The sequence below is a fragment of the Aspergillus tanneri genome (genome assembly GCF_003426965.1).
Source record: "Aspergillus tanneri strain NIH1004 chromosome Unknown AapTan_2_pilon_pilon_pilon, whole genome shotgun sequence".
Lineage (NCBI taxonomy): Eukaryota > Fungi > Ascomycota > Eurotiomycetes > Eurotiales > Aspergillaceae > Aspergillus > Aspergillus tanneri.
Window position 1 is genome coordinate 3,702,184 of NW_022984629.1, and position 25,576 is coordinate 3,727,759.

A 25,576-nucleotide genomic window follows, 5' to 3' on the forward strand; every position below is an offset into this window, starting at 1 on the left:
CGACAGGTATTTACATATAAATTTAATAATCGAGGATATCTGGCTAAATTTAAAGCTGGAATATGCGTTAAAGGCGATCTGCAAGTTTTAAATAATTTAAATACTAGGTAGTTACTCTAGTATCTAAGATAATAAGGACTTTATTAGCCCTAATAGCCGCATTTAACCCTAAATCTATGCAGTTTAACATAAGTAATACATTTTTAAATAGCTCTCTAGATAAGATTATTTATATTTATTACCCACCTGGATATGGATAGAAAGGCAAAATTTTAATAAAATTAAATAAAGCCTTATGTATTTTAAAAACGTTCGCTAGGGTCAGACCTTAATTATAAAGCTACTACGGCTTTCATTAATAACATTAGCAGAAAATGGGTCTAGCATAACTATAAATAACTATAATATCTAGGCTTAACCCAGCCAAGGCAGTCCAAATTCTGAAGTAAAATATTATAAATAATGCAAATCATTTGATTCCATATTTATATGGCATATTTAGCCATTGAATATTCTGCTGATAATAGCCCTAAAATTAAAGAGCTTTACTACTGGTACTACTTTTTAATTTTATACATTATTAGTATTTTTAAAATATTTAAGGCATATAATAACTAAAAATTAATAAATAAAAATTAATAACATAAATTTAAAAATGCAATATAATATTACAGCACAAGGTTAGACAAATAATTAGAGTATAATTTAATAACATCACTTGAACTTTCTCAGAATAGGTCATGTCTATATTATTTATAGGCAAAGAAGGGGCAGCAGAAAGCCGTCATGTGACTGCTACCACTTTGAATTGTAACAAACAAATATAGTGCCTTTAAAAGCCTTCGGAATTATTTAGGTACTATAGATAATAGTAAGACAGGTAAGTCAACAGCTCTATACAACCATCCTAACTGTGGGCGTTTACACTATTGGTCGGGTTCGTGACTTCACTTGCATAAAGGGGCCTAGGTGTCAGAATAGCCAGCTCCTAAATATATATATAGGTCAGACACCCTCCTAAACAGGCATAGTTGCATGTCAGAGTAGTCGGATTCTTTTCATATAATATTATGGATAATAGCTAGAGCTGTCTGGTATGGTACTTTCTCACCTTAGCCTTGTGTAGCAATACAGACAGATAAGGACTATTGCCGGTAGGGAATATCGAGCATACAATTATTCTTATCTATAGAAGGAACAGTGCCCAGTGCCCATGTGTTATTTACCAAATCATCAACTACAAAAGCTAAGCATAACCATGCAATACAAAAATGGCAGACTACGTTCGGCTCGAAAGATATTGTTCGGCTTGCAACGATCGGCCGTGGTGGACGGGGAAGTGCAATCGTCTTCATATTAAACTGCGTCTTAAACTGGATGACGGACCGCTGGAATCGGGGCGAGCGGAAAGGACGACAAATACTGGCGAGCAATAAAAAGCGGTCACTCGATGTTCGTTCGGCGATGGCTCGAGCTGCTGACCAGGATAAATAACACCGTAAATAAACCAAACTCAAAGCACGTAACCCATCAGAAGCGCAAATTCTCCCCTGAACAAATAAAAGGAGGGGAGGTTGAGGGGATGTAGGTGGAAGATTAATGTGGAAGAACAAGGGGAAAAAAAGAAAAGAGAAAGGGGTCAGATAATATCAGACCACAACTCGGGCATACCATCAATCCCCATGACCTCAACATTGAGAGGAAGAGTTGGGAAATTATGAATTGCATTTGTTTCCCGCATCTCTTCTTTCTCAACTCCCCCCCTCTTTCAGCTTTCCAACCCCTTTCCCCTTTCCCCCCTTCCCCTGGACTTTCTTTCCTTTTCCCTGTCTCTTCCTTGCGATGAAAAGGTAGCAGAAAACAAAGTGATTATTGCCTCAGTGAGCCTAAACTGGACCAACCTACTCAGCGGTATCAAGCTCGTCGTGAGCAGAAGTCATGGGGTCTAGAGGAACTGTCACAATTAATAACATGGATTTGCCTGGGAAGACAGAGCAGCATCATACCTTTCCTGTTATCTCCATTTGGTACAATTTCATTATCATCATCACGTCGCTCACGTTCGTCGTCCTGGCGTTCTCGGTCATCCTTCACTTCCCGTTCTCTCTCATCAGGGCTACGAGAACGGTCACGAGAACGGTCACGGTCTCGATCTCGTCGATCGTAATCACGGTCCCGTCGGTCGTGATCGCGCTCGCGTCGGTCGTAGTCGCGGTCGTGGCGATCATAGTCCCGGTCGTATCGATCATCCCTCCTGGGAGAGTAGTCGCTGCGACCCCGGCGAGGGGATGGAGAACGGCCACGGCGTGGAGGTGAACGGTCACGTCGGCGGTCACGGCCAGAATCAAACCGCCAAGAAGCAGATGGAGGGGTCCGAGCCCACTGGCATCAAGTTGAGCGGTTGTGTATAGGAAGGTTGGATAAAATTGATTGTGAAAGACTTACTTCAATCTTGAGCAAATCATCACGGCCAATTCGTTTATTATGCATCTCATGATATGCATCATCTGCATCACGACGGCTCTCATACTCCACGAAAGCAAACCTTTGGGGCGTTAGAATTCAATAATAGGATACGGGGGATGTGGAAACGCACAATCTGCTGGACGGAGTACGTGGTGCTGGTATGTCACATCGAACCAGACGGCCGTATCTGAGGCGGTGTTAGGATTAGCCTTGAAGCTTAAATGAATCGAGATGGCAAATCAATGGAGGGTCAGTATGGGTGTTCAAGGGCGCGTAGCTTGCAAGATGGATCACAGGGTTTGGGGGGAAATAAGAAAAAGTTAAATCATAAGGCTACGACGGGCAGTTCTCTTTTGGTCACAGGGGAGCGGTGTTCTGACATCGACATTGCGAATTTCATCCGAGGTATATGTTGCGAGGATAAAACCGGTTCGTCTGAATAGTAGCGTGTAGCAATCGACGAGCGGCACGTACCGTTCGAATTCGTAGGCAAGGTCGCGAGCTCGAGTTCCGTGCCCGAAACCGGTGACATATAATGTAGTGCCAGGACGAGACATTTTATGTGATGTTTGGGTGATCCAAAGTATACACCTGGTAGCTGGAGATATTCGGGGTACAAAGATGTGTGCCCTTGAAAGATACTAGGGGTTGGTGGGTGAAATAAAGTCAGATGCCGAAACCGTCTTGGGGACTTTGTAGGTAGTCTGAGAACTACAGTTGGCGAGATAGTCCATATGTGCATTATTTCTCTCAACCATTCAATATTATAAAATAGCTGGTTAAACCGCTCACATTTGGGCGATTTAGAAATCTGATGTTAAAACAACCTAATAACTAGTAATAGTAAGTTCACTGATGTAGAGATTTTGTGGCTCTATAACTTATTTTTATCATTGCCGTACGAGGATTTTGTGTTATTCCAGATTAAGTCGGCCAGTATTCTGTGTACCTGCACAGGCCCATACTAATAAATGTAGTCTGATAGCAAAGGTGTACCATTCATACATTGCTACTTAGTGATTTGAATAATTAGAAGGAGAGAAAAAGAGAAGTATAGTAGAACTAAATTTACCTTTGTCTATAGAGTAACAATGGGTTATGTATGATGCAAGGCGCTGAGTGTATGTATATAATATCCTGTAATTGCGATTTCCTTTCCCTTCTCTTAATTTGACACTCTAGAAAAAAAAAGAATCTATTAAGCCATCCAGGGTACGCTCGTGTAATACCTCCCCCCCAACACCAAACTGTCCATTTGGCTGGTCACTACCATATATAGATGGCACCACTCTTTTCGAGATCGCATTAAGGCACTCACTCCCGGGCTACTGAGCCTTTTCTGTATGTTAGATGCTATCCCCGACGGATCAATGTTTCTCAAACTGGCCATACAGCGGACCTGGCAAGTTTATGCGGGTCAACAAATCTTGCCTAGTAGAATATATTACTTCGTATGTAGTATTAAATCATAGAGCAACAATTAATACATGGGAGAGAAGGCTTAATATCTCAGTAAAGGTCTTCCATCATGTCCTCATCAGCATCATTCCCACGACCTGTTTCATCTCTCTGATTAATAGCTGAACTGTCAACCACCTTTTGATTCCTATGCATAAATTGAAAGTGTTCATTGCTGAAACCCATTTCTAGGTTACCTTGATTAATACAGTGCCCAATAGCGCCCAATAGCTGCCTCTCCCATGTTAACTCTGTTTGAACATGGCACTCCTGAAATATACAGGATTTACCCGACGGGGCAAAGCGAAGCATCGTGGAGTTTACATGTGCTGGCGCATGAACCAGCATGGCGCTTACTGTGGAAGACATAATAAGTGATGCCACAGTCGCCTCAACCCTTTTGGGAGATGCCGTGTGGGTGGTAGATTTCTGTTGTGCTACATCTGATATCCTGAGGGCGGAAAATGTTTTCCCTAGTTTCAACACCATATATTTATTGAAAGCCGGAACTAGCTGCAATACCAGGCCAGTGTTGTTGTCCTGAATGTCTGTCAGTATGGAAATATTGTGATATAATCCCCAATGCACCAGTTGGTAGATGCACATGACTCACAGTATGCCATATAGAGCGTGCCATTTCAATTTCCGCCCGAAGTCTTTCAAAATTACCCTGCTCGAATGCATCGGCTATGGAAATATATGGCCTCGCCAGGGCTTGGTATACTTTCATCACATGTGAAGAAATTGCCGGCGGAGGCGCTAGTACCTGGGAAAGTATTAATCTATCAACCTGCGACCTAGAGATGGTCTTTTGAGATAATACCTTTCCATATCCTAGCAGGCTTGCTAAAAGCCATTTCTTGTATGCCTCCACCATTATCCTGCTGACGGAGTTGGTGACAGGGGAGGAAATGACTATACCCAACCAGTGAAGGGCCTTATCCCACTTTTTGAGGAAAATATAAACCATTGCACCATAGAGAAAATATTGAAGGTGATCTCTATGAGTTAATATCGAAGAAAACCCAGATGTATCAGTGATGAATGCCGTGTTACATTCATGATCGGCACACAGATAAGGTTGATGGTATTTCTGATAACCTTGGCTCATAGCATTGGGTAAGTGGTATATTTGCCGATCAAGAATGGGAAGTGCATAGCTGTACGATTTTGAAAGAATGGAAAGTCTTATAAATAGGAGGTGTACTGATGTGAAAACCTCAGACGAGTCAAGTCTGATTATGGAGTCCCTTATCACTGAAGCTGCTAAAAGTGGCTTTTGGGAGTCAGCGAGATGACAATAAGTTGGAGGAGGGGGACATATTAATTATATGTGATGTACCTTCGAGTCTGCCTGCGCAGCTTGCGAAACAAGTTCAACAAGCTGTCGCCATTCCAAACCAGCGTATCGAATTTGGATCGCATCAAAGCTCCTCAGGAAATGGACAGCCTTGGACCACAGGCCGCCGCCTGGAAGTATGCCACCAGGCAACCGATTTTTAGTTTTCCTCTGTATAGATTGAATATGGAAATTAAGGACAAAAAGGTAAGATAGACTGTGGATTGAAGGATCAAGACTCTGTTAAACACTTATGTAAGCTAGCAGTTTCTCAATGCCATGTGAAGACATATGTTTATTCATTTTCGTTACAGGGTAGTTGCTTACATCCAAGAGATAGTCACTAACAGGTGCGATAGCAGAAGCACTGCTGGGTTGCTTAAGAAAAGCAATTAAATCGTAAATTTGCTGATTGTATGTTTCATCACGGGATGTTGAATCAATCAAGCGAGGTGATACTGAAGTTAGGCGTGGAAGAAACTCGGCCATTTTATGTCTCTTTTTTTTATTTTTTGGGGGGTCGTATGTAAGATCGTAACTATAGATCAGCCAACAACCTAGGTAGAAAATCCAGAAAGAAGACACGAGTTTGTAGTAGATGAAAGCACCCCCGCATGTAGAGATCCGAGTCTCTGTATGAAGAAGACGGAGAGTACGGAGCACGGACCGATTGTTGGAGGCAGGATTATGTACGAAACTTACGGGCATCTAGTCCCTTATGCAATCCTATTACTTCGTAGTAGGTTGGTAATCTGTCGGTAAGCTGTAATTTGTGGTACGTTATGTATTTATTACCTCAGGGAAGAGGCATCTAACCATATGGAGTACTTTTGTTTGATTATTACTATTTTTAACATTGGGAATCTTGGCCTTAGTAATAATATTACAACTACTTGTTACCTGTGCCGAAACGCAACCAACACATAGCATCTCAATACCAAAATACGCTGCAATCAGAATATTACATATACTCCCACTTATCCTGTTTTATTATATCTCCATTTCCCTACAGCTTCTTTTCTCTTCCTTACGCCTCCCCCCACTTTCCTGGCACTTTTCTAGTTCCTCATAAAATGCCAGTCTAAATGAAAACCTGGATATCCCTATGGTTGATACATTGAGCCATTGACTCGATGTTTTGCAAGAGAATTTCGTTCCAATTCAATCAAGATCGGGGTTGTTCTTATACCTAATAGGCCTCGATAACTTAAAGCTCGTTCGGCTTAGGAAATTATCTCCCCTATTACCCCCACTGTGGCCCAGTACGTTGCTCCAGGGGCTCCAGTTTCTTGAGGTCATTATTTGTATCTTCTGCAAATCAGAATGAGCCTAGACCGCCAGAAATCAAGTCGACAAAATGAATCGACAAGTTCCGATAAAATGACTAGTATATCTCAATTTTCGCGGTCAACTGATCCGACGAAGGTAGGAAAACTTGCTGTACATTCAATAAATGAATTCTTAATGTTCTCAGGATACTGCATTCGTCGGCGAGATCAGAAGTAGGATAGCGGACCCTGTTATTGCCGCTTTTATCGCAGGCGGCGTGGCAGGTGCTGTATCCAGGACAATCGTGTCACCCCTCGAACGTTTAAAGATCTTACTTCAGATACAGAGTGTTGGCAGGGAGGAATACAAACTATCGATATGGAAAGCGCTTGTGAAGATAGGACGAGAGGAGGGCTGGAAAGGATACATGCGAGGAAATGGCACAAATTGCATTCGCATCATTCCTTACTCTGCGGTTCAATTTGGCAGTTATAACTTCTACAGAAAAGTACGTTGGTTGTGCGATGTAGTCCCGTATGGAAGCCAGCTATTTTCATGAAGAATGCTATGTCCATGGACTCGCTTCTCCTTTTGTCGCTTTTTGGCCCCCAGGATTGCTAATATTCGAAGTTCGCTGAACCGTCGCCGGGTGCTGATTTATCTCCAATGAGTCGACTCATCTGTGGAGGGGCTGCCGGAATTACTTCAGTCACCGTGACATATCCCCTTGACATTGTTCGGACGCGACTGTCTATCCAGTCAGCCTCGTTTGTCGCTCTCGGCCAACGTGATGCCAACGAGAAGCTTCCGGGCATGTTCAAAAGCATCGTCCTGATCTACAGGAATGAGGGTGGCGTTATTGCACTTTACCGCGGTATAATCCCAACAGTTGCTGGTGTTGCTCCATACGTAAGTTTGGAAGAAGATGATCACCGCAAACCTTAGCTGAACTTTTCAAGGTTGGTTTGAATTTTATGACATATGAATCTGTCAGAACATTTTTAACGCCTGAGGGCGAGAAGACCCCTAATGCTTTGCGCAAATTAGTGGCTGGTGCAATCTCAGGAGCAGTGGCACAAACTTGCACTTACCCATTGTAAGGTTACCTCTACTCGGGTTTCCGAAGTTTATTCGCGAAGAGTTAAATTGACAACATTCTAGTGATGTCCTGCGACGGCGTTTCCAGATAAATACCATGTCGGGGATTGGGTATAAGTATACATCCATCTGGGATGCGGTGAAAGTTATTGTAGCCGAAGAAGGGCTACGTGGGCTCTTCAAAGGCATTGTTCCCAATCTTCTCAAAGTGGCACCCAGTATGGCTAGTAGTTGGCTCAGCTTTGAGTTGACAAGGGATTTCCTTGTGGGTTTAGAAGATAACTGATACCCTGACCTCGAATTATTCATATACATCCATTCCACTTCGTGTGTGAAGTAACTTGATTGCAAGGAGCCATGCCATTTGTATTTCCCGGATGCTACATACCCTAGTCCACTGGGGCAAGTAAGACTACAGGTTATAGCTGGTTCAATATAGTACAGTGGTCAATGTGGTAGCTTTGGGAGCAAACATTTGGGAGGGGGAAGCTGTGGTGCATTCTCATTATTGTGTTTTATAGTGATATGAAAGCGGTTTTATTTTAGAGTATATATATGCTGACCTATGCACAGTCAACGCTCTGGGTGGTTACCAGTTTTCTTAAATACTGTATTAAAATGCATCTTCACTATGCTTCATTGTTGATACAGAGGAAACCGTATCCTCTTGTCCATTGAAGAATATTGTGGCATCTCGACAGAAAGCCAACGGCATAATATCTACCATATTATTAATTAGCGTGAGCTTCAATAAAAAATTATCTGTACAAACCATGCATCAAATTAATCCCAGTTTGCGACCTTGTAAGGCGCCTGGTATTTTTTGATGTACTATACCAGAAGCCCTCTGCAGTCTGCACAGCCCATGACAAACTAGATAAGTACGTAACCGGCATGTGCCATCTGTATTCTATACAAAATGGCTGGTTTGATACTCTGAAATCTCAATAACCAGAAAGTTCATATGAATATTAAGCGGTAATCATATATAGCAATATTATTTATTTTCTAGAAAGTTTTATTATTTTTTCTAGTTTTAAATATCCGAAAGTATAGGATACAAAAAAATACAGTTGTAATTTATCTTTGCTAAAAGTCCCTAACCTTTAGGAGCTGCCTATCTAATATATATAAGTATAGTATATTATTACTATATTATCCAACTTTTAAGCTCTCGCGACACTCTGTGGTTGAGATTTCAGAGTATCAAAAACAGCCATTTTATTGCCACTCAGTCTGAAGGCCACTCGCTTACCGAATTATACATCAACCAGTCACTACATATTGCTAAATTCTGATATATAGGTGTGTCATACCCGTCTCCTCCAGCTCACCGCCCGGCAGACCCTGTGAGCTGGAGGAGACGGGTAGCCATTTCCAATGATTTTCTGATGTCGACTATATTTTACAAAATTTACAGTATTTAACAATATTTTTATATGGATAGTACTATCTAAGAAACGGTAATTTAAATACTGACTGGTGGGCCATGGCTGTCGAACTAGTTGTGAATGGCTACAGTGATTTCAGAAATTTAGCAATATGCAGGCTGGAGACTATACAATATAATCGTATAACTATGTACTACTAAAAGATTCAACTCTCCAGAGCTGGATAATGTCCCAGCAGGTCAACATATGCTAAGCGGCTGAGGCAAAACAGATCTAAACAGTCAGCATATTAGTTTCTTATAAGTATTGTGACAGTCTTTACCCACTGCAAAAATTGAAACCCCTATATAAGGCAACATCAATAGGCAAGTATAGGGAACAGAATATGCTGTATGAAGTAAAATTTATTTCTTATGTTAGGTGTCCAACTCAAGCAAAAGTATGGAATACCAGCCAAGGCGGTGGACAGGGTGGAGACACTTCAATTACAAATTGAGCGCTATTCTATATTAGTACTGGGCTAGGGCTCAACCCGCACACACTGTCTATCTGAAATTTGTAGACTAAAACCCTCACAAGCTTCACTTTGCATACGGGTGCGACAGCCAGCCAACTCCCAGGTGTCCTGTTAGATTCAGCAGCAATGGGTATGTTTACAGATCTGGGCCTCCACATATATCTGCGGGTTATTTTCATCTGAAAATGATATAACGGACAGAAGATGCTATATATTTGTATATGAATTCGCTAACATTATCATAGGTATCGACTTGGATCGCCACCATGTGCGCAGCACCCATCGCAAGGCGCCTAAGAGCGAGAATGTTTATTTGCAAGTCTTGGTGAAGCTTTATCGCTTCCTCGCCCGTATGGATTAGCGGTCCCTTCAGCACAATTGAATTCATGGCCGTGGCATGGAAACTGATTGAAGTCTTTCTTCCCTAGGTCGCACGGATGCCAACTTCAATAAGGTCGTTCTGCGTCGCCTGTTTATGTCGAGAATCAACCGTCCACCGGTTTCGCTTTCCCGCATTGCCTCCAACCTTGCCGATGCGCATAAGGGCAAAACTGTTGTCGTCATTGGCACAGTCACAGACGATAACCGCCTCTTGAATGTCCCAAAACTGTCTGTGGCCGCGTTGCGCTTTACTGCTACGGCCAGGGCCAGGATTGAAAAGGCTGGGGGTGAGACGTTAACTTTGGACCAGCTCGCGTTGCGGGCTCCTACCGGAGCGAACACATTGTTGTTGCGTGGACCTAAGAACGCTCGTGAGGCTGTGAAGCATTTTGGGTTCGGTCCCCATAGCCACAAGGTAGGATGTTTCAAACCCTTCGATGAACTGAAATACCAATAATGGACTCTAACACGAAACAGAAACCCTACGTGCGTAGCAAGGGGCGTAAGTTTGAAAGAGCTCGTGGACGGAGAAGGTCTCGTGGATTCAAGGTCTGATGGGGCCTAATTGCATTGCATGTCTTGTAACTAGGGCGGAGTCGCTAGTTACTAGTTGATGAAAATTGTGTGCAGATATCCTGCCCAGTGCTTTTGCATCTATTTTAAATCCTGCTACCTAGAACAATGTAGCTTCTAGGCTGTGTCAGAATTAAATTTGAACTTCAAGGTAATTACGTCAAGCAATTAACTAGAAAGAGCTCCGCCAACTGCTGTATAAAAGTGAATCTCAATACGTCATTATTACTATACAGATAGGGGCTTATGCTTATATACTCTGCCTCCATGATCTTCAGAATAGTCAGAAGCTCGATGCCCTGCTCCCCGCAACAGATATTTATAGATGGTTAACCCATCCAACCCCACAGGTCCCCTTGAGTGGATTTTGTTTGTGCTGATACCGACCTCGGTACCAAACCCATACCTCATACCGTCCGCGAATCTAGTTGATGCATTCCAGAAAACGCCCGCACTGTCCACACCTTTCATAAAAGCCTCTGCAACAGTCTGTGACCTAGTCACGATCACATCAGTGTGTCCTGACGAATGCGAATTAATATGAGCAATAGCGTTTTCGAGTGCAGAACATTCAGGCGTCGAAGTGACAGTCTTGACAGCTAAAACAAGATCTAGGAATTCAGTTTGATAATCTGGGTCAACTGCATCTTGAAGTAATTCTAGTGGGGCGTTCGTTAAACCCTTCGCCAGTGCATTCTTGCTTGGCACATCACATCGAAGGCAGACCCCCTTGGAGAAAAGAGCTTTAGCGAGAACAGGAAAAATACTCCCAAGGGCGTCTTCGTGAACCAGTAGGGTTTCCAAAGAGTTGCATGCAGCTGGATAATCAGTTTTGGAATCCACGACGACTTTTACGGCAATTTCTGGGTCTGCATCGGAATGAAGATATGCAGAACAAACACCGTCAGCGTGGCCGAGTACTGGAATCTTCGTATTATCCTTAACAAATCGAACAAGTTCATTTGAGCCTCGGGGTATCACAAGGTCAATGAATGTGTCTTGCGCGAGTAGTGACCAGACAATATCTCGAGCCTTCACAAGCTGTATGGATGATTTGGGTACTTTGGTATTGGATAGAGCTTCTGATATAACGTTTGAGATGGCAATAAATGATTCAGTAGACTCTTTCCCGCCTTCTGTATGTCAGTACGAGCACGAAGGGAGTGGAGCGAAATTTTGCGTACCTTTGAGAATTGCCGAATTCCCGGACTTGATGGCTAAAGCAGCTATATTCGCAATGACCTCGGGACGAGCCTCAAATATTACAAGCAAAACCCCGATGGGGCAGCTCACTCGTTCGAGAACGAGATTATCATCCAATAGAGTTCTGAGTGTCACTTTTCCGACTTCAGACTGTTAGTAAATGCATTCAAACTTGTCTAGCATACCTACTTGGGTCTTCTAAATTTCGAACGCTCAATATACCCTTCAGCATGTCATCATACTTTCCAGGTTTCGACAAATCTAGTCTTTTCAAAACACTATGGCTAAGGTCACCATTCTCGGCTGCTCGGCTCGCTACTTCAAGATCCTTTGCATTCGCCTCCAGGATAGCACTTTTACTTCTAAGAAGTGCATCGTGGAGAGCCGCGAGAGCCTCATTTCGCTCATTATCAACTAAAATTGATAGGTACCGAGATGCTGAGGACGCAGCCGTTGCTATTTCGACAGCGGAGAATTCAGTGAGTGACATTTTATATAACCCTAGCAAAATTCGGACAAAGTGCAGTCGTAGAGTGCCAGTATGGTAGGTGTTTAGTGTTCGAGTGGGGGAGCAGCTTCGAAACTCTGATTTTTCTTTTAGGCTTTATTAGTTCAAGTTGTCACCTGTGACGCTAGGCAGTAGTAAAAGTGGGTCGGACTACTGCAGTACTCCATGCGCTCTGCCCACGGACAACAAAAAGTAATATTAAACAGGTACCTACAGTGTAAATCACACCCTCTTGTGAACCACTTTTGGAACAGGTCGGGCAATGCTTTAAATTATACGGAGTACTCTGTACATTCTTTGTGTGCTGGAGAATAGGTATACTACACAAAAAGCAGGCCTTGAAAGCCTAAGACTATGCTTCTCATAGTGTGCATTTAGATATCCCTTTAAATATATATATTATTTAGTAAATGAATTAAAATCTAAAGCATCAGAAACATACAACATTGTTTTTAACCTTCTTATGGGAGGCCAACCCCTATCTCTGGGTAGTTGTGTGTTTGCCAGTGTGCTTGAAAGCCAGGGTATAAGTAGATAAATAGCACTGGGCCTGGCCAGCGAACCGTCTATTTAGGCCTACCTGGTCGCAAATGGAGTAGGGACTACGTAGCCCTGAGCTGAGCTTTCCAGTCAAGGAATACTAGTACTAATTATAATAGCCACACTCCCAATCTTAATTATATAGGACGACTGGGGAAAGTTGAGTGGGGTAAATTATAATGTACCTACATAAACTAGTTCTAGACAGTAACACACCTGCATATCGCTTTTTTATCATAAGTGCTCTGTATTTGCTGAAGGATGCAGCTCCCCCAAACTAAGGGCAGGTTATCTACGGTCCACTGAGTATTACCTAGGTCCAAGTTTACCATCTGACATGGTAGGTAGGTAACCTATAAAGTAAACATAATAGCTATTCTGTGCATTTACATGCCATGCAAAAACATTAACATTAACTCTCTGGCTTCCATTAAAAACCATAGGATTTCTGGACTGTGTGTATCAGCCCCATATCTATTCAATGGAGGTGCTAGACAAGCTTGTTATATTATTTTCCAACTCCTGGAAATAAAAGAACTTAAAAAGGGGCTAAAATGGTAATTAAAGAGGCTCCGGAGTATGGACCTATACAGAGTACATATGTATGTATTATGTATTTGGCTACAGTAGAAGGATGGAAGGCTGCCAGATACCAGGCAGTACCTAGTACGGAGTACCATGTGTTCAAACACCCAGTGGGCCCGCTCCCTTATGAGCACTTTACTTCCATAGGGCAATACCTGCCCATACAGAGTACGCGTTCCCCCATATGCACTAGTACCTTGTATGGAGTAACCTTGCTAATATGAGGGGTACTTGATTCGACTTACTTCGCTTCTCTTCTTTAATTTCGAAACCACCAAAGAGCTTTCTGACTTTACCCAGATTGGCACCACACCCATATTACAACTTTAGCTATCATTTTTGATCTATTGTGTTTTTAGTGGAGGTTGCCTCCCTATTTCCTTGTCCCACCTGGTTTGGGCAAAAGTCGCCTCATACAGAGATATTAGTTGTCTAGGTTGGAACAGAAGAAAATGAATGTGCTCAGACTTCAACGGTTAGTTATACTCTACTTGTGCCTCCCTCATTCGGCTTGTCATTATCTTTATGCCATATACTGGATACTGTTCTGAGTTCAGTTCACACAGAAAGTTTCCACAATTTGAGCAAGGGGAAATATTTTCCCTCCAAGATGCATTTAGGAAGTTAGACATCGACGAGAAGGGGTATGTGGATGAAACAACTGTGATTAAGTCAGCTCAACAATCAGAACGTCAACCGTACGACATCGTACGCCAAGCGCTGAAGGAGGTCGAACTCGACAGTTCTCGTCGAGTCGAGTTTGAAGACTATGTGGATGTCAGTTTGCTATTATAATATACGTGGCCTTGGAAAAGCAGCTAAAAGCAGCCACAGCTCATCTCTAAACTTCGTGCAACTCCGGGGCAAGGAAGATCCGGCGATACCTCAACCACCGCTGTTTTACCTGGAAACGGAACTGGCTCTCGTCATGTCTCGAAAGGCAGCATCGGGGGTAAAATCCATGTGCAAGGATCTTCCGCAAATGTCACACATACGATCAACGAGGACGAAAGAACCGAGTTCACGAGACACATAAATGCTGTCCTTGCTGGCGACCCAGACATTGGTCAAGCCTTACCTTTCCCCACAGACACTTTTGAGATGTTCGACAAATGCAAAGATGGCTTGGTTTTGGCAAAATTAATCAATGACAGTGTACCTGATACCATTGATGAGCGTGTCTTGAATAAGAGTGGGAAGAAGATAAAGGAGCTTAACGCCTTCCACATGACTGAAAATAATAATATTGTGATTAACTCGGCGAAGGGTATTGGTTGCTCTGTCGTGAACATTGGAAGCGGTGATATCATAGAAGTACGAGAGCACCTGATCCTAGGTCTAATCTGGCAGATCATCCGCCGAGGCCTCCTTGGCAAGATCGACATAAAACTCCATCCTGAATTATATAGACTCCTGGAAGATGATGAAACTTTGGAGCAATTCCTCCGTCTCCCTCCGGAGCAGATACTACTGCGCTGGTTCAACTACCATCTAAGCAATGCAAAGTGGAATAGAAGGTATGTGGTTCTCTATTATATTTCAATCCGCTATCTTCCCTCTCAGTCCTTGCTCTATCTATAAAGGATTGGTCTTTGGAGCAGGCGTATCAAATACTATTGGTGGTGAGAAGTATAGACCGTGCTGATTTATTACTGTGACAGAGTCACCAACTTTTCCGCTGATGTAAAGGATGGTGAAAACTATGCAGTTCTTCTTAACCAACTGGCACCTGACATCTGTTCGCGTGGTCCTCTGCAGACCAAGGACCTGCTCCAACGAGCCGAACAGGTCTTGGACAATGCAGATAGGCTGGGATGTCGAAAGTTCTTGACGCCTACCTCCCTTGTGGCCGGGAACCCAAAACTCAACCTTGCGTTTGTGGCTAATCTGTTTAATACGATTCCTGGCCTTGACCCAATAACCGAGGAGGAAAAGCTCGAGGTTGAAGATTTCGATGCTGAAGGGGAACGGGAGGCTAGAGTATTCACCCTTTGGCTGAATTCCCTGGATGTTCAACCCACAGTCAACTCTTTGTTTGACGACCTTCGGGATGGGACCGTTTTGCTGCAGGCATACGATAAGGTCATCCCTGGCACTGTTAATTGGAGACACGTTAACAAGCCACCGGTCTCAGGTGGTGAGATGTTGCGATTTAAGGCCGTTGAGAACACAAACTATGCTACTGAGCTTGGAAAACATATCGGTTTCTCTCTTGTCGGCGTTCAGGGGGCAGATATCACCGATGGCCAGCGCACCCTTACACTAGGACTTGTATGGCAGTTGATGCGAAGGGATATCACAAACACCCTCTTGGGCTTAGCACAGCGGATGGGCAAGCGTGAAATTACAGATTCTGAAATGATTCGATGGGCAAATGACATGTCACAAAAAGGAGGCCGAAATTCGTCCATTCGCAGCTTTAAGGATCAGTCCATTGGATCTGGTATATTCCTTCTTGACGTGCTTAATGGCATGAAAAGTAGCTATGTGGATTACGAACTCGTAACTCTGGGCCGGACAGATGAGGAAGCCTATGCAAATGCTAAATTAAGCATCAGCATAGCACGAAAGCTGGGCGCAACTATCTGGTTGGTACCTGAGGATATCTGCCAGGTTCGATCTCGTCTGGTAACCACGTTCATTGGTGAGTTTACCCTTTTATGCAATGAAGGTAGATGGGCTAACGCCGGCGTTCTTACAAAAAAAAAGGCTCTCTTATGGCGACGCATGAGAAAATGTAGTAATTACCTAAGTTAGTGTTAAACTAGCACGTCCCAACATGCCTTGGTATGCTCAGTTACATTATTACTATCCATGTCCTTCGGCCTTTTCCTTGCCATTTTAAGAGCATCACCGTTTCATTTGAATTTGTTTACTCTTAAAAATGCATGGGCCTGATGTGAAATGCAGATATGCACAAGGAGTTTTCAACACTCGGAAAAACTTTAACAATTCACGACTATTTAAGTAGTTGTAGTAATAGTGGTGGTGTTGTCGGTAGTACTGCTACTTCATGTTATGAACGCGCTTCTATTCCAATTCTCCACTGGGGGCCTTTAGGTTGTTATATTCCTTTCCTCTGTGTTCGTTTTATAGCTATTTAGTAAATTAATATCTATACTTTATTTCTTCTAGAGGAATAGTTCCTAAGGTTATGAACAAACAGTATTATTTCTTGTTTTAGTAGACTAAGTCTCTAGGTAGTTATAACCAGTTGGTGGTGCAATGGTAGATGTGGTAATTCTTACGCTGTATAGTTATTTTTATCTACTTATTAATTACATAACTGTCTAATATCAGAACTAATATGGCCACGTATGGAGGAAGAAGGTACTTGAATTACTATCTAAAGGAGAAAACGCGAGCTCTATTTATATCTTTATATAACCACATAATTAGACACTAGACTTTAATATACCCCCCAGCCTGGCCGCCTTAAAGCCAGAATCTGCTGATACCCCAGAGGAGGCTCGGACTACGAGATTTGGAAATAAGCCTGATGAGACATACCCGCCATACGTAGCCCTCACCGCTTGGAAATCCTCCATCTAAGAATATATTCAAATTGTAATAACTCGTGCCATAGCTGCCAAAACTTTCTAATCAATGCCCCAGGGAAGCCACAATTGCTCAAGGACAATGTCACACTCTTGTGTCTCTGGAAGCACGGATGCCCAGTTTAGCACTGGCGAGCAGGACACTCTACAATGGTCCAAAGGTGAAGATCACACAGTTACCCACACGCACCGCCTTAGTTTTCACCGTTACCCTAATGACTGCCCCCTGCCGAAAGTAAGGTGGTTTTATGCTGTGGACTCCCCCAAGCGGAAATCAATGCTATGGGATCGAGAGAATAAGGATACAAAACCACTGCCACCGCCAAAAAAATTTGTTCCCTTTTCCTCCAGGGACTCTCAGGCGATAGAAGCCGCATTTCAGAAATTGTCTGACATCGAAAATGCGTGTGAGCACCCCAGTTATACCTACAAATGTGGACAGACGCAACGCAATTCTATCAAGGTAGCTGTCAACGAGGACTGTCTTTTCGATGTCGACGTGGAGAAGAGAGAGCTGAGCCCGGCATACTGGGCAGGCCCTGTTTACGAAGTTCGTCGCGGTACGTGGTTCCTCCAAGAAGGGTCCGCGATTAAACCCTGCGAGGAGAATTTAGCCTCTCAACTGGAGGAAGGCTACCTCAAGGTCAAACCATGGCGCGTCGAGGATCTCCTAGGCTCTTCTGCGCGGCCTTCCTCGGCCATGGGCTTCCAAGCCATAGGTGAATTTTACAATACGAGAAGGAACAGTAGCGTTTAGACTGATATTTTTACTAGCGCCTAATACTCCACGCAGTCGTACTGAAGATACTACGAATATAGCCCCTGCAGCAGGCGGTGGGTGTCAAAAGTATCGCCTTTTTGGTGCTTATATGAATAGCATAGTGACTTATGTGGATCAATCAACAGCAGTGTTGACAAATGATGACTTCATGTCGCGTATGAGCACCACTGTGTACCAGAAGCTGGGTGGTGTCCCGGGCACAAGAGTGATACGTGGGTTTGCTGAAACAAAGAAGGGAAAAGACGCGCGGAAACCAACGGGACAGGCCTTGCATAGGCCCTCAGAAGTACGGATTAATGCCTCAGAAAGCAGTGCATATAACTTCCTGAAACCTGATTCACAGCGTGATATCGCTGCTGAGACAATTTCAAAGCCAGCGCTGGAAAGGCAACTGTCCTCTTTGGCTGACGGTGCAAAGAATGAGCCCGAACTTGAAGAACAAGCATATGGACAGGAGGAGGAGGAGATGGAGGATTCTCGAGAAGCTGATAACGATGATAGGGAGCGGGAGATCGATCACCTTGTTCTCGTCACACATGGCATCGGCCAGCGTCTTGGACTACGGCTAGAGAGTATCAATTTCATACACGATGTGAATGTCTTGCGGAAAACTATGAAGAGTGTTTATAAAGCCTCATCTGACCTCCAAGCCCTTAATTCCGCCTTTCCAGACGAGCAGACGAACTGTCGGGTCCAAGTACTTCCTGTGTAAGTGGATATTATCACACCGTAGACTCTGTTGTATACTTCTAGTACCCACGAGCTGATACTAGAAATGTGCATTGCTAAATCCCTATAGATGTTGGAGGCACTTAATTGACTTCCCGTATCGAGCGGTGAAACAGCCCCGTAAAGAGTTTGACCTCGCCGACGCGGATTTCGTTGAGGATGACCAATTTCCAAGCTTGGCCGATATTACATTGGACAATGTACCGGCAGTTCGAAACCTGATTTCAGATTTGGCGATGGATGTGCTTCTATATCAAAGCGCGTATTGTGAGCATATCTCCAACATTGTCAGTCAAGAAAGCAACCGAATCCTCAAGCTCTTTAAAGAACGCAACCCGTCCTTTAAAGGGTCTGTCAGCTTTTGTGGTCATTCACTGGGCAGTGCCATTCTTTTTGATATCCTTTGCTCTGAGCAGCTTGGCAGTGGCCTTCGGCACGATCATACTACCCCATCAAAGAAACCAGAACAGCAGCAGCTGGATTTTGATTGTGAAGAACTCTTTTGTCTTGGTTCGCCTATTGCACTCTTTCAGATGCTTAAAGGGAACACTATTGCTGGGCGGTCTACATTACACGCCAGCAGAGCTACAAAATCGTTCTATTCAGAGGGACGAACAGAAGGTATTTATTTGCAATGAATCCTTTCTGGGTACAAGTTTATTCATATTACCGCAGGAATTTCTTATAGTGGTGGTTCAACTTTGGTGTCTTCTCCGAAGTGCCGTCGACTCTATAATATTTTCCACCCCTCTGATCCGGTCAGCTACCGAATAGAGCCCCTTATATCACCAGCAATGACATCACTCAGGCCACAGCCTTTACCTTCGGTGAAAAGGAGCCTTTGGACAAGCTCCGGGCAAAGTCTTTCCATCATAGGCAGTCGTGTGGGGCAAAGTGTTGGATCTTTGTGGAATAACTTTACTTCTGGTGTTGCCAGTAGCCTGCTCAACCGCAGTCTTGGTCTTGGTTCGGACGACGCCACGAATCAGCCTTCATCCTCTGGCACTTTTCAATCCCAACAGTCACAATTGTCGCCAAATACAGATAGTGGTATTCCTCGTCGAGACCAGCATCTTACACTTATAGAATCGAATTTGGAGACGCTTTATGAAGGGTTCCAGAAGTCCAGGCGGGAATGCAGAGATGTCTCTTCGGAGTCCAAGGGCGGTATCTCTGGCGAATATGATGAATTTGGTGATCATATGAGAAAAATACGATTAGAAGATGCAAAGGTGAGGGCATTGAACTCTAGTGGGCGTGTTGATTATAGTATCCAGGAGTAAGATTCCCTTTTTGATTATTACTTGGGTTAATCAGTCATATTAACTGTCAGTGTTAATAGAGGAGCATTCGACATATCATTGATAGCCAGCATTGCTAGTCACCTAACATATTGGGCAGATGAGGACGTCAATCATTTCATGCTATCTCAGATGCTATCTAGGAGAAATCCACCTCGAAGTAACTAACAATGTAGACATCTTTTATCCTTTTAATTTTTGTGACAATTCTAAGGGTATTATTGGCTGGGTCTTCTATCAGGTGGTTTAATGAGCTAGGGACTTTGTAGTAGCTGTGTGTGATTGTTATCAACCTGTACTATTTAATGTTAATATATATTATACAAATACACGGGTACCTAGGCTATAATATACTTATGTTACAGGGAAATATTGAGAAGGTCACATTCTTACATTTCCGAGGGAACATATGAAACTGGAGACGTGAACTACTAACTGTAAAGATAGTGAGTTAACTAGGTACCTATGTGGCCCGTATTTTTTAAATAAAAGTGATGGTGCTACAGCGAAATTGATATGAACCCAGAACTATCCATATTATATAATCAGAAACAGAGGTGTTCCATTTATAGCTAGTAACTGTATCTCCCCCAAAGAGTCCGAGGCGCCTCTTAGTTCGCATTTTATTCGTTGGACGCTGCAAGTACCCTAAAATCTATCCTGCTTGAAGCACCCTTAAATCGCAGCCTGGCTCGACCAAAAACCCTTTATAATCAACCCAACCTTACTGTGGCTAATGACTATTTTGCGGGCTCAATAACTATGGATGCCATGAACGAGGCACCTGCTTCCTCACAATCTTGTGGATCTGAACGTAGCATGGAAGCACTTGATAGAAGCTCTACGCCGAGGCATTGTACCAGTGAAGGCTACAGGAGCGATACCGGTTCGACACAAACAAGAGAGCTTATAGACTTAATGATCCAACACCTTTCAGCCTCCAGCAATGAAGCTCTACTATGCCTTTTCATCTGCCTAATGGGTGCAACATATGCTCTACTGGGAAGATTCGGCTTGGTCCTAATTGGACTCTTGAGTGGCATTTTTCTACACTCTTCGTGGGAGGGGCTGAACAATGGAGACTCGCCGAACCCCCACAGGAGGAGAGAGCTTTCATTAAATATAGCCAACAAATTACTCGATTGGAGCAAACGCAACCATACTGAAACAGGGCCTGGGCCCGACGACTTCGGGCAGCACTTCAACGAGGACATACATGATCTTATGCCCGGTTATTCATCTTTCGGCCCCGAGACAGCGGCCGCTCTGAATACATTGACTGAAGCGATAATTAGAGATTACGTGAAGTAAGCAATTCGCGTTATATGTCACATCATGAGCTTACCAGGAACGAAGCCATTGGTATGAGCCGATTCTACCTTCTGAGACGACTTTCCCTCATTCCTGCAGGAGCGTTTTAACTGCCTTTGTCACAGCCGTTGCATTGCATCTCGCACGTAAACGGACAGCAGACACTTTCCTCGAGTTTCTGACAAACTCTTCCTCTATGATAATCGTGTTTCTTAGTGAACTATCCACCGCCTTTGAGATTGCTGGGCCCTCTACAAAGCCGGAAGAGGCCATTCAGCGTTACCTTGAACTTTATCGGGAGAGCAGTTTAGCGAATGTTCTATCGACTCATCAACAGCAGAAGAAACTTAATATTATCGCCGATGATATCTTATCCAATTTCCTGGATTCGACAGCTTACGCCTGCCCTCCTCTTAGGAGCTTCCTTCGAGAAATACTATCTGGTATTGTTCTTGAATCCACCATATCCAATCTGTCCAGGCCTGAGACTATAAACAGTTGGATAATTTATTTGCTTAGCGAAGGCGAGTCGGGAATAATGAGCGCAATCGATGCTGGTGTTGAAGGTGCCCGCAACGATGGGGTAACTACAGCGAGCCGCTGCCATATGGACACATCTCTGACAACTTCGTTTGATAGCTTTGATTTGAAGTCGAAGTCTCCCATTAAGGCTTACCAAGGAGGACCTGATTATGCAGATAAGGCAACAGAGGAAGCCATAACCGAAGCAAAACGTCTGAGTGCTATGATTGCCGCCCAAGATCTACAAAGTCAAAGCTTTGACCAAACAACAGAAAATAGCTCGGGGAGTCAGACTTCTCAGCATGTTGACGGATTTTCTCCGGGATCTACCATTGACGCTATGAAGGATAAACCTGTCCCTGAAGTACAAAGGAGAGTGGAAGTCCCTGAAGCCAAGATGGACGGGACCCCATCTCAAATGAGCATTGAGCAGGGCGCCACGAGAGAATCTGGGTCCTCATCGGGGCTATCAGTGAGATCCTCATCATTAGAGCAACCCTTGTTGTTGTCATCTCCATTAACTCTTCACCGCGCATTTGTATCGATACACGATGGTTCTGAGTCCAGTGAAGAAATCATATTACGATCGAAACCAACCTCTAGTTATTTGCTCCAGATTGAACCGTCCTCGGCGCCGTGTACTGGATGGATGGTTTTTAGAAACTATGCGGATTTCGAGTCTCTTCATGAAACGCTAGAAGCTATCTCAAGATTAAACAAAATCCAACAATTTTCTGACGCCCACTCCTTACTTCCCACATGGAAACGCTTGACGAGTCGAGCTCTTGCAAACAATTTAGAAAGGTACCTACAGGATGCTCTCCAATATGAGCCACTCGCGGAGTGCGAGAGAATGAGACGTTTTCTTGAAAAAGAAGGACCCATCAACCATGAGACTAAATCCTCGACGAAGTCTAGCTTTTTCCCGAGCCAGGCAGCACTGGAGAACGTGGGAAAGGGAGTTTTGGGTGTCTTGACCAACGCACCTAAAAGCGTCTCTGGTGGACGCAATGCCGTTTTTAGTGGGATGGCTGGAGTATTTGGAGCAGGACCAAGCAAAAATACAGTGTCTAGTTTGATTCCGGCTAACAGTAATACTGCACGTTTTGGCGATTCTTTTCAAATCCCGCCCGGAATGTCCGGGAGCATAGGAGATGCAGTAGCAGGTCCCCTCCCAGTTCACCACGAGTCCCAGGAGCATGCGCCTACGCTTCCAGAGTCTTCCTCTACAAGGCCATCTGTCCGTGGTACTGAACATTTGGAGGAAAGCGTGCCAATTGACCTGGAAGGAACAACAAGCAGCGCTACAGAGAATGCTAGTTCTGGAAATGACTTTTCCAGCGATTCTGATATGGTACTTCGTATTCATGGGTTGTCAGAAGCTACACAATGTTTAGATGAACAGTGGAGGAACGATCTTCGGAAGGAGGATTTCGTGGAGCAAACGACTACTTCTGGGCGAGGCCTTTCGTCTGATAAGAACCTTTCAATCACGCAGGATGAGACTCGTGTTGCGGTAGAGCTTATTTTTGCTGTTATAAATGAGTTATACATGTTGTCTTCTGCCTGGAACATACGCCGAACCCTTCTGAATGCAGCAAAGACCTATATGCTACGCCCAGGAAACCCAAATTTAGAGACAATCCGCGGACTTCTGCAAAATTCAATGCTTGATGCTAATACATCGGATCAAGCACTTGCACGATATATTGTGAGACTCCGCGAAAATGCTCTTCCAACAGAATCAGAACTAGAGTCCTGGCCATCGCCACCGAATGACGCCGAAAAGGAACGTTTAAGACAGACGGCCCGAAGGATTCTTGTACAAAAGGGGCTTCCGCAGACACTAACGGGTGTAATGGGAGCAGCTGCCAGCCGGGAAGCGCTCGAAAAAGTGTTTGATTGTCTTCAGGTCCAAAGCGTGGCGAAGGGGTTTGTTTTCTCCATTGTAGTGCAGGCATTGAAGGCTGTAACTCTCTGACCACCCGCCGGTAATAAGGCATTCTGGTTTGCTATTATTATCATGGGTGATTGGACGTATATGAAAGCTCTTGGTTTTCTTGCCAGTATTTGCCCCTTACAGCCTAGCTGGCATCCTTTGTTTAATCTCGCTTCCAACATTACGGGTATTGCCTACCTATTAAATAGGCAGACAGCTAACCAACTAGTTTAGAGTTTTCACCTTCTAGATAGATATAGGCGGGTGTTAGAGTGGTGATGTTGACTGTAAGGATAGATTGCTTCTATAAATATGGCTGTTTTCTTACTCGTGGGAATTTAAGAACTCCCTCCCTTTAGGCCTCAAATATATTGCTTAAACTTTAAGCTCGTATGGGTTGACAAATTACATGCAAAAACAGGATCTGGGATGGAGGAACAGTAAATACCGAATCCCAAGACACAGCAGCCCTGTCCTGGTACTAGGACTGTTTACCTTTCACTCTCATCCTCTTCACTTGTTGCTTCAATATTCTTTCTTGACAAATGGGAATCCTCGTGTCCACTATTCCAATTAACCTCACGCTTGTTGTCGCCAGGTCCTTGCCGATTACCCGTGCTGTGATCATGATATTCCGGCCGAGGGATTGAATGCCCCTGTTCCTTGAGTGCAGCTTCAATGCCAGGCAATAAAGTCACGAGTGAGGCGAATTGATCGATTGGCATAGAAATTCCCTTAAGAGGATATTGAGCAAATTTTGCTGATACTGTCGCTTATCTGTGAGAGGAACTAACTTTCTTGCCAGGAAGCTCTTGTCCATCTTTCTCATAATACTCTCTAATATTTACCATAAACTTTCCTCGAAAAGAGGACACAGTGACCCGGCGCATTTTTGATAGCTCCCAATATCTATCCCCGTTTGAATCAATTTTCCCTCCTATGTCTTCGCGCGACATGTCTAGGCCGGAACATGTGGCTTCTTTAATGGAACCAGCCTTTGTTCTTTTAGGCTTGGAATGCTCAGTATGAGTAGAATCATCACTGGTATCTGACGCACGTTTTCTGGGTCCAGAACCCATGTTATTTACCTTTGTGGGGTTGGGGGCAACCAAGGGAGGAGGGACAGATCTGAGGTGGCAAAAAAAGGTAGAAATCATGAATCTTACGTTCTAATACCCAAACAAGCCAAGCACATATGGGCTCACGTGACTATTTGGATATAGTACTGAATTTGTATTCTCATGTTCTACCTAGGGGTAACAGTGAATATATAATATACATATTATATATTCTATCAACCAGGTATGTTCTTAACTTTCTGTACAAATAATATAACCTTTAAATCCAGGCTTCTCATTGAATTGTTGGACGGTGGGATTCTGCAGCTCTGCTCCTATACGAGGGTAGCAAATTAGATGGGGTTGCAGTTTAAAGCTGTATTTTACAATTATAACATTGCATATATTAATTAGTTTGTATATTTAGTAACTAGCTAGATTTTTTTGTAATTAGCTAGACATAATTTTCTACAACATCTCTAATTTCTCTATTATGGAGATTTTAGCATACTTCTTCGGACTTCTTCCACTTTCCTCTTATCCAATATAAATAAATACATGATTTTATATAGCTCGGTTGATTGGATCTCTATTCTTAAATTGGTTAAATATTGTTTGTTTTGTTGATATTTGTATTTATAACTAATAATTAACTAACTAGTTAGTAATCTGTATGATTAAGCGAGTTGCCATATTACAACAAACTCTATAGAGGTGCTAGAAATATAAAGAGGCTTGGTGGTATATTATGCATTATCTAACTTAGAGGAAGGGACACCTTTGTTATGTATATGTCAAAGATAGATTGGAAATCAGCCATGTTCGGGTCCTGAATTTTTATTGATAAGCTTGTACACAGTAACGCAAAGCTACATACAGTATTATCTTAAAAGTGCGCTTAGAAAGTCCCTATCTTAATAACATGTTGATGTAACTATTGTCATGATCTCATAATTGTATCATTATCTTATCTATGGGAGTTCTACTGTATCTATTATCTTCATCTATTCTTCGAAGAAGAGATTAAGGATTAGTTCTCCAAAATCTTGA

General features: G+C 43.4%; 6 protein-coding genes across 6 annotated transcripts; 4 read left to right on the top strand and 2 right to left on the bottom strand.

Annotated features, from left to right (window-relative positions):
• Positions 1-1,901: 1,901 nt before the first annotated feature.
• ATNIH1004_001190 (RNA-binding protein) lies at positions 1,902-3,023 on the bottom strand (the record flags this gene model as incomplete). Its single annotated transcript, XM_033565890.1, has 5 exons — positions 1,902-1,954; positions 2,007-2,382; positions 2,446-2,545; positions 2,597-2,653; positions 2,941-3,023. 5 exons carry the CDS (start codon positions 3,021-3,023, stop codon positions 1,902-1,904), a joined length of 669 nt encoding a protein of 222 aa, XP_033431647.1.
• Positions 3,024-7,198: 4,175 nt separating this feature from the next.
• Positions 7,199-7,916, top strand: ATNIH1004_001191 (putative mitochondrial carrier protein; the record flags this gene model as incomplete). The annotated part of the gene is made up of 3 exons (XM_033565891.1): positions 7,199-7,441; positions 7,492-7,628; positions 7,694-7,916. 3 exons carry the CDS (start codon positions 7,199-7,201, stop codon positions 7,914-7,916), a joined length of 603 nt encoding a protein of 200 aa, XP_033431648.1.
• A 1,748-nt stretch (positions 7,917-9,664) lies between these two features.
• Positions 9,665-10,474, top strand: RPL18 (60S ribosomal protein eL18; the record flags this gene model as incomplete). The annotated part of the gene is made up of 4 exons (XM_033565892.1): positions 9,665-9,668; positions 9,784-9,888; positions 9,967-10,334; positions 10,397-10,474. The coding sequence occupies 4 exons, from the start codon at positions 9,665-9,667 to the stop codon at positions 10,472-10,474; spliced, it is 555 nt and encodes a 184-aa protein (XP_033431649.1).
• A 118-nt stretch (positions 10,475-10,592) lies between these two features.
• Positions 10,593-12,185, bottom strand: ATNIH1004_001193 (glutamate-5-semialdehyde dehydrogenase; the record flags this gene model as incomplete). The annotated part of the gene is made up of 4 exons (XM_033565893.1): positions 10,593-10,609; positions 10,876-11,628; positions 11,677-11,838; positions 11,885-12,185. The coding sequence occupies 4 exons, from the start codon at positions 12,183-12,185 to the stop codon at positions 10,593-10,595; spliced, it is 1,233 nt and encodes a 410-aa protein (XP_033431650.1).
• Positions 12,186-13,780: 1,595 nt separating this feature from the next.
• On the top strand, positions 13,781-19,678 carry ATNIH1004_001194 (uncharacterized protein; the record flags this gene model as incomplete). The annotated part of the gene is made up of 10 exons (XM_033565894.1): positions 13,781-13,803; positions 13,886-14,105; positions 14,163-14,845; positions 14,990-15,972; positions 16,097-16,115; positions 16,994-17,604; positions 17,660-17,719; positions 17,792-18,374; positions 18,466-19,016; positions 19,272-19,678. The coding sequence occupies 10 exons, from the start codon at positions 13,781-13,783 to the stop codon at positions 19,676-19,678; spliced, it is 4,140 nt and encodes a 1,379-aa protein (XP_033431651.1).
• A 1,525-nt stretch (positions 19,679-21,203) lies between these two features.
• ATNIH1004_001195 (PX domain protein) lies at positions 21,204-23,510 on the top strand (the record flags this gene model as incomplete). Its single annotated transcript, XM_033565895.1, has 1 exon — positions 21,204-23,510. One exon carries the CDS (start codon positions 21,204-21,206, stop codon positions 23,508-23,510), a length of 2,307 nt encoding a protein of 768 aa, XP_033431652.1.
• Between the last annotated feature and the right edge of the window lie 2,066 nt (positions 23,511-25,576).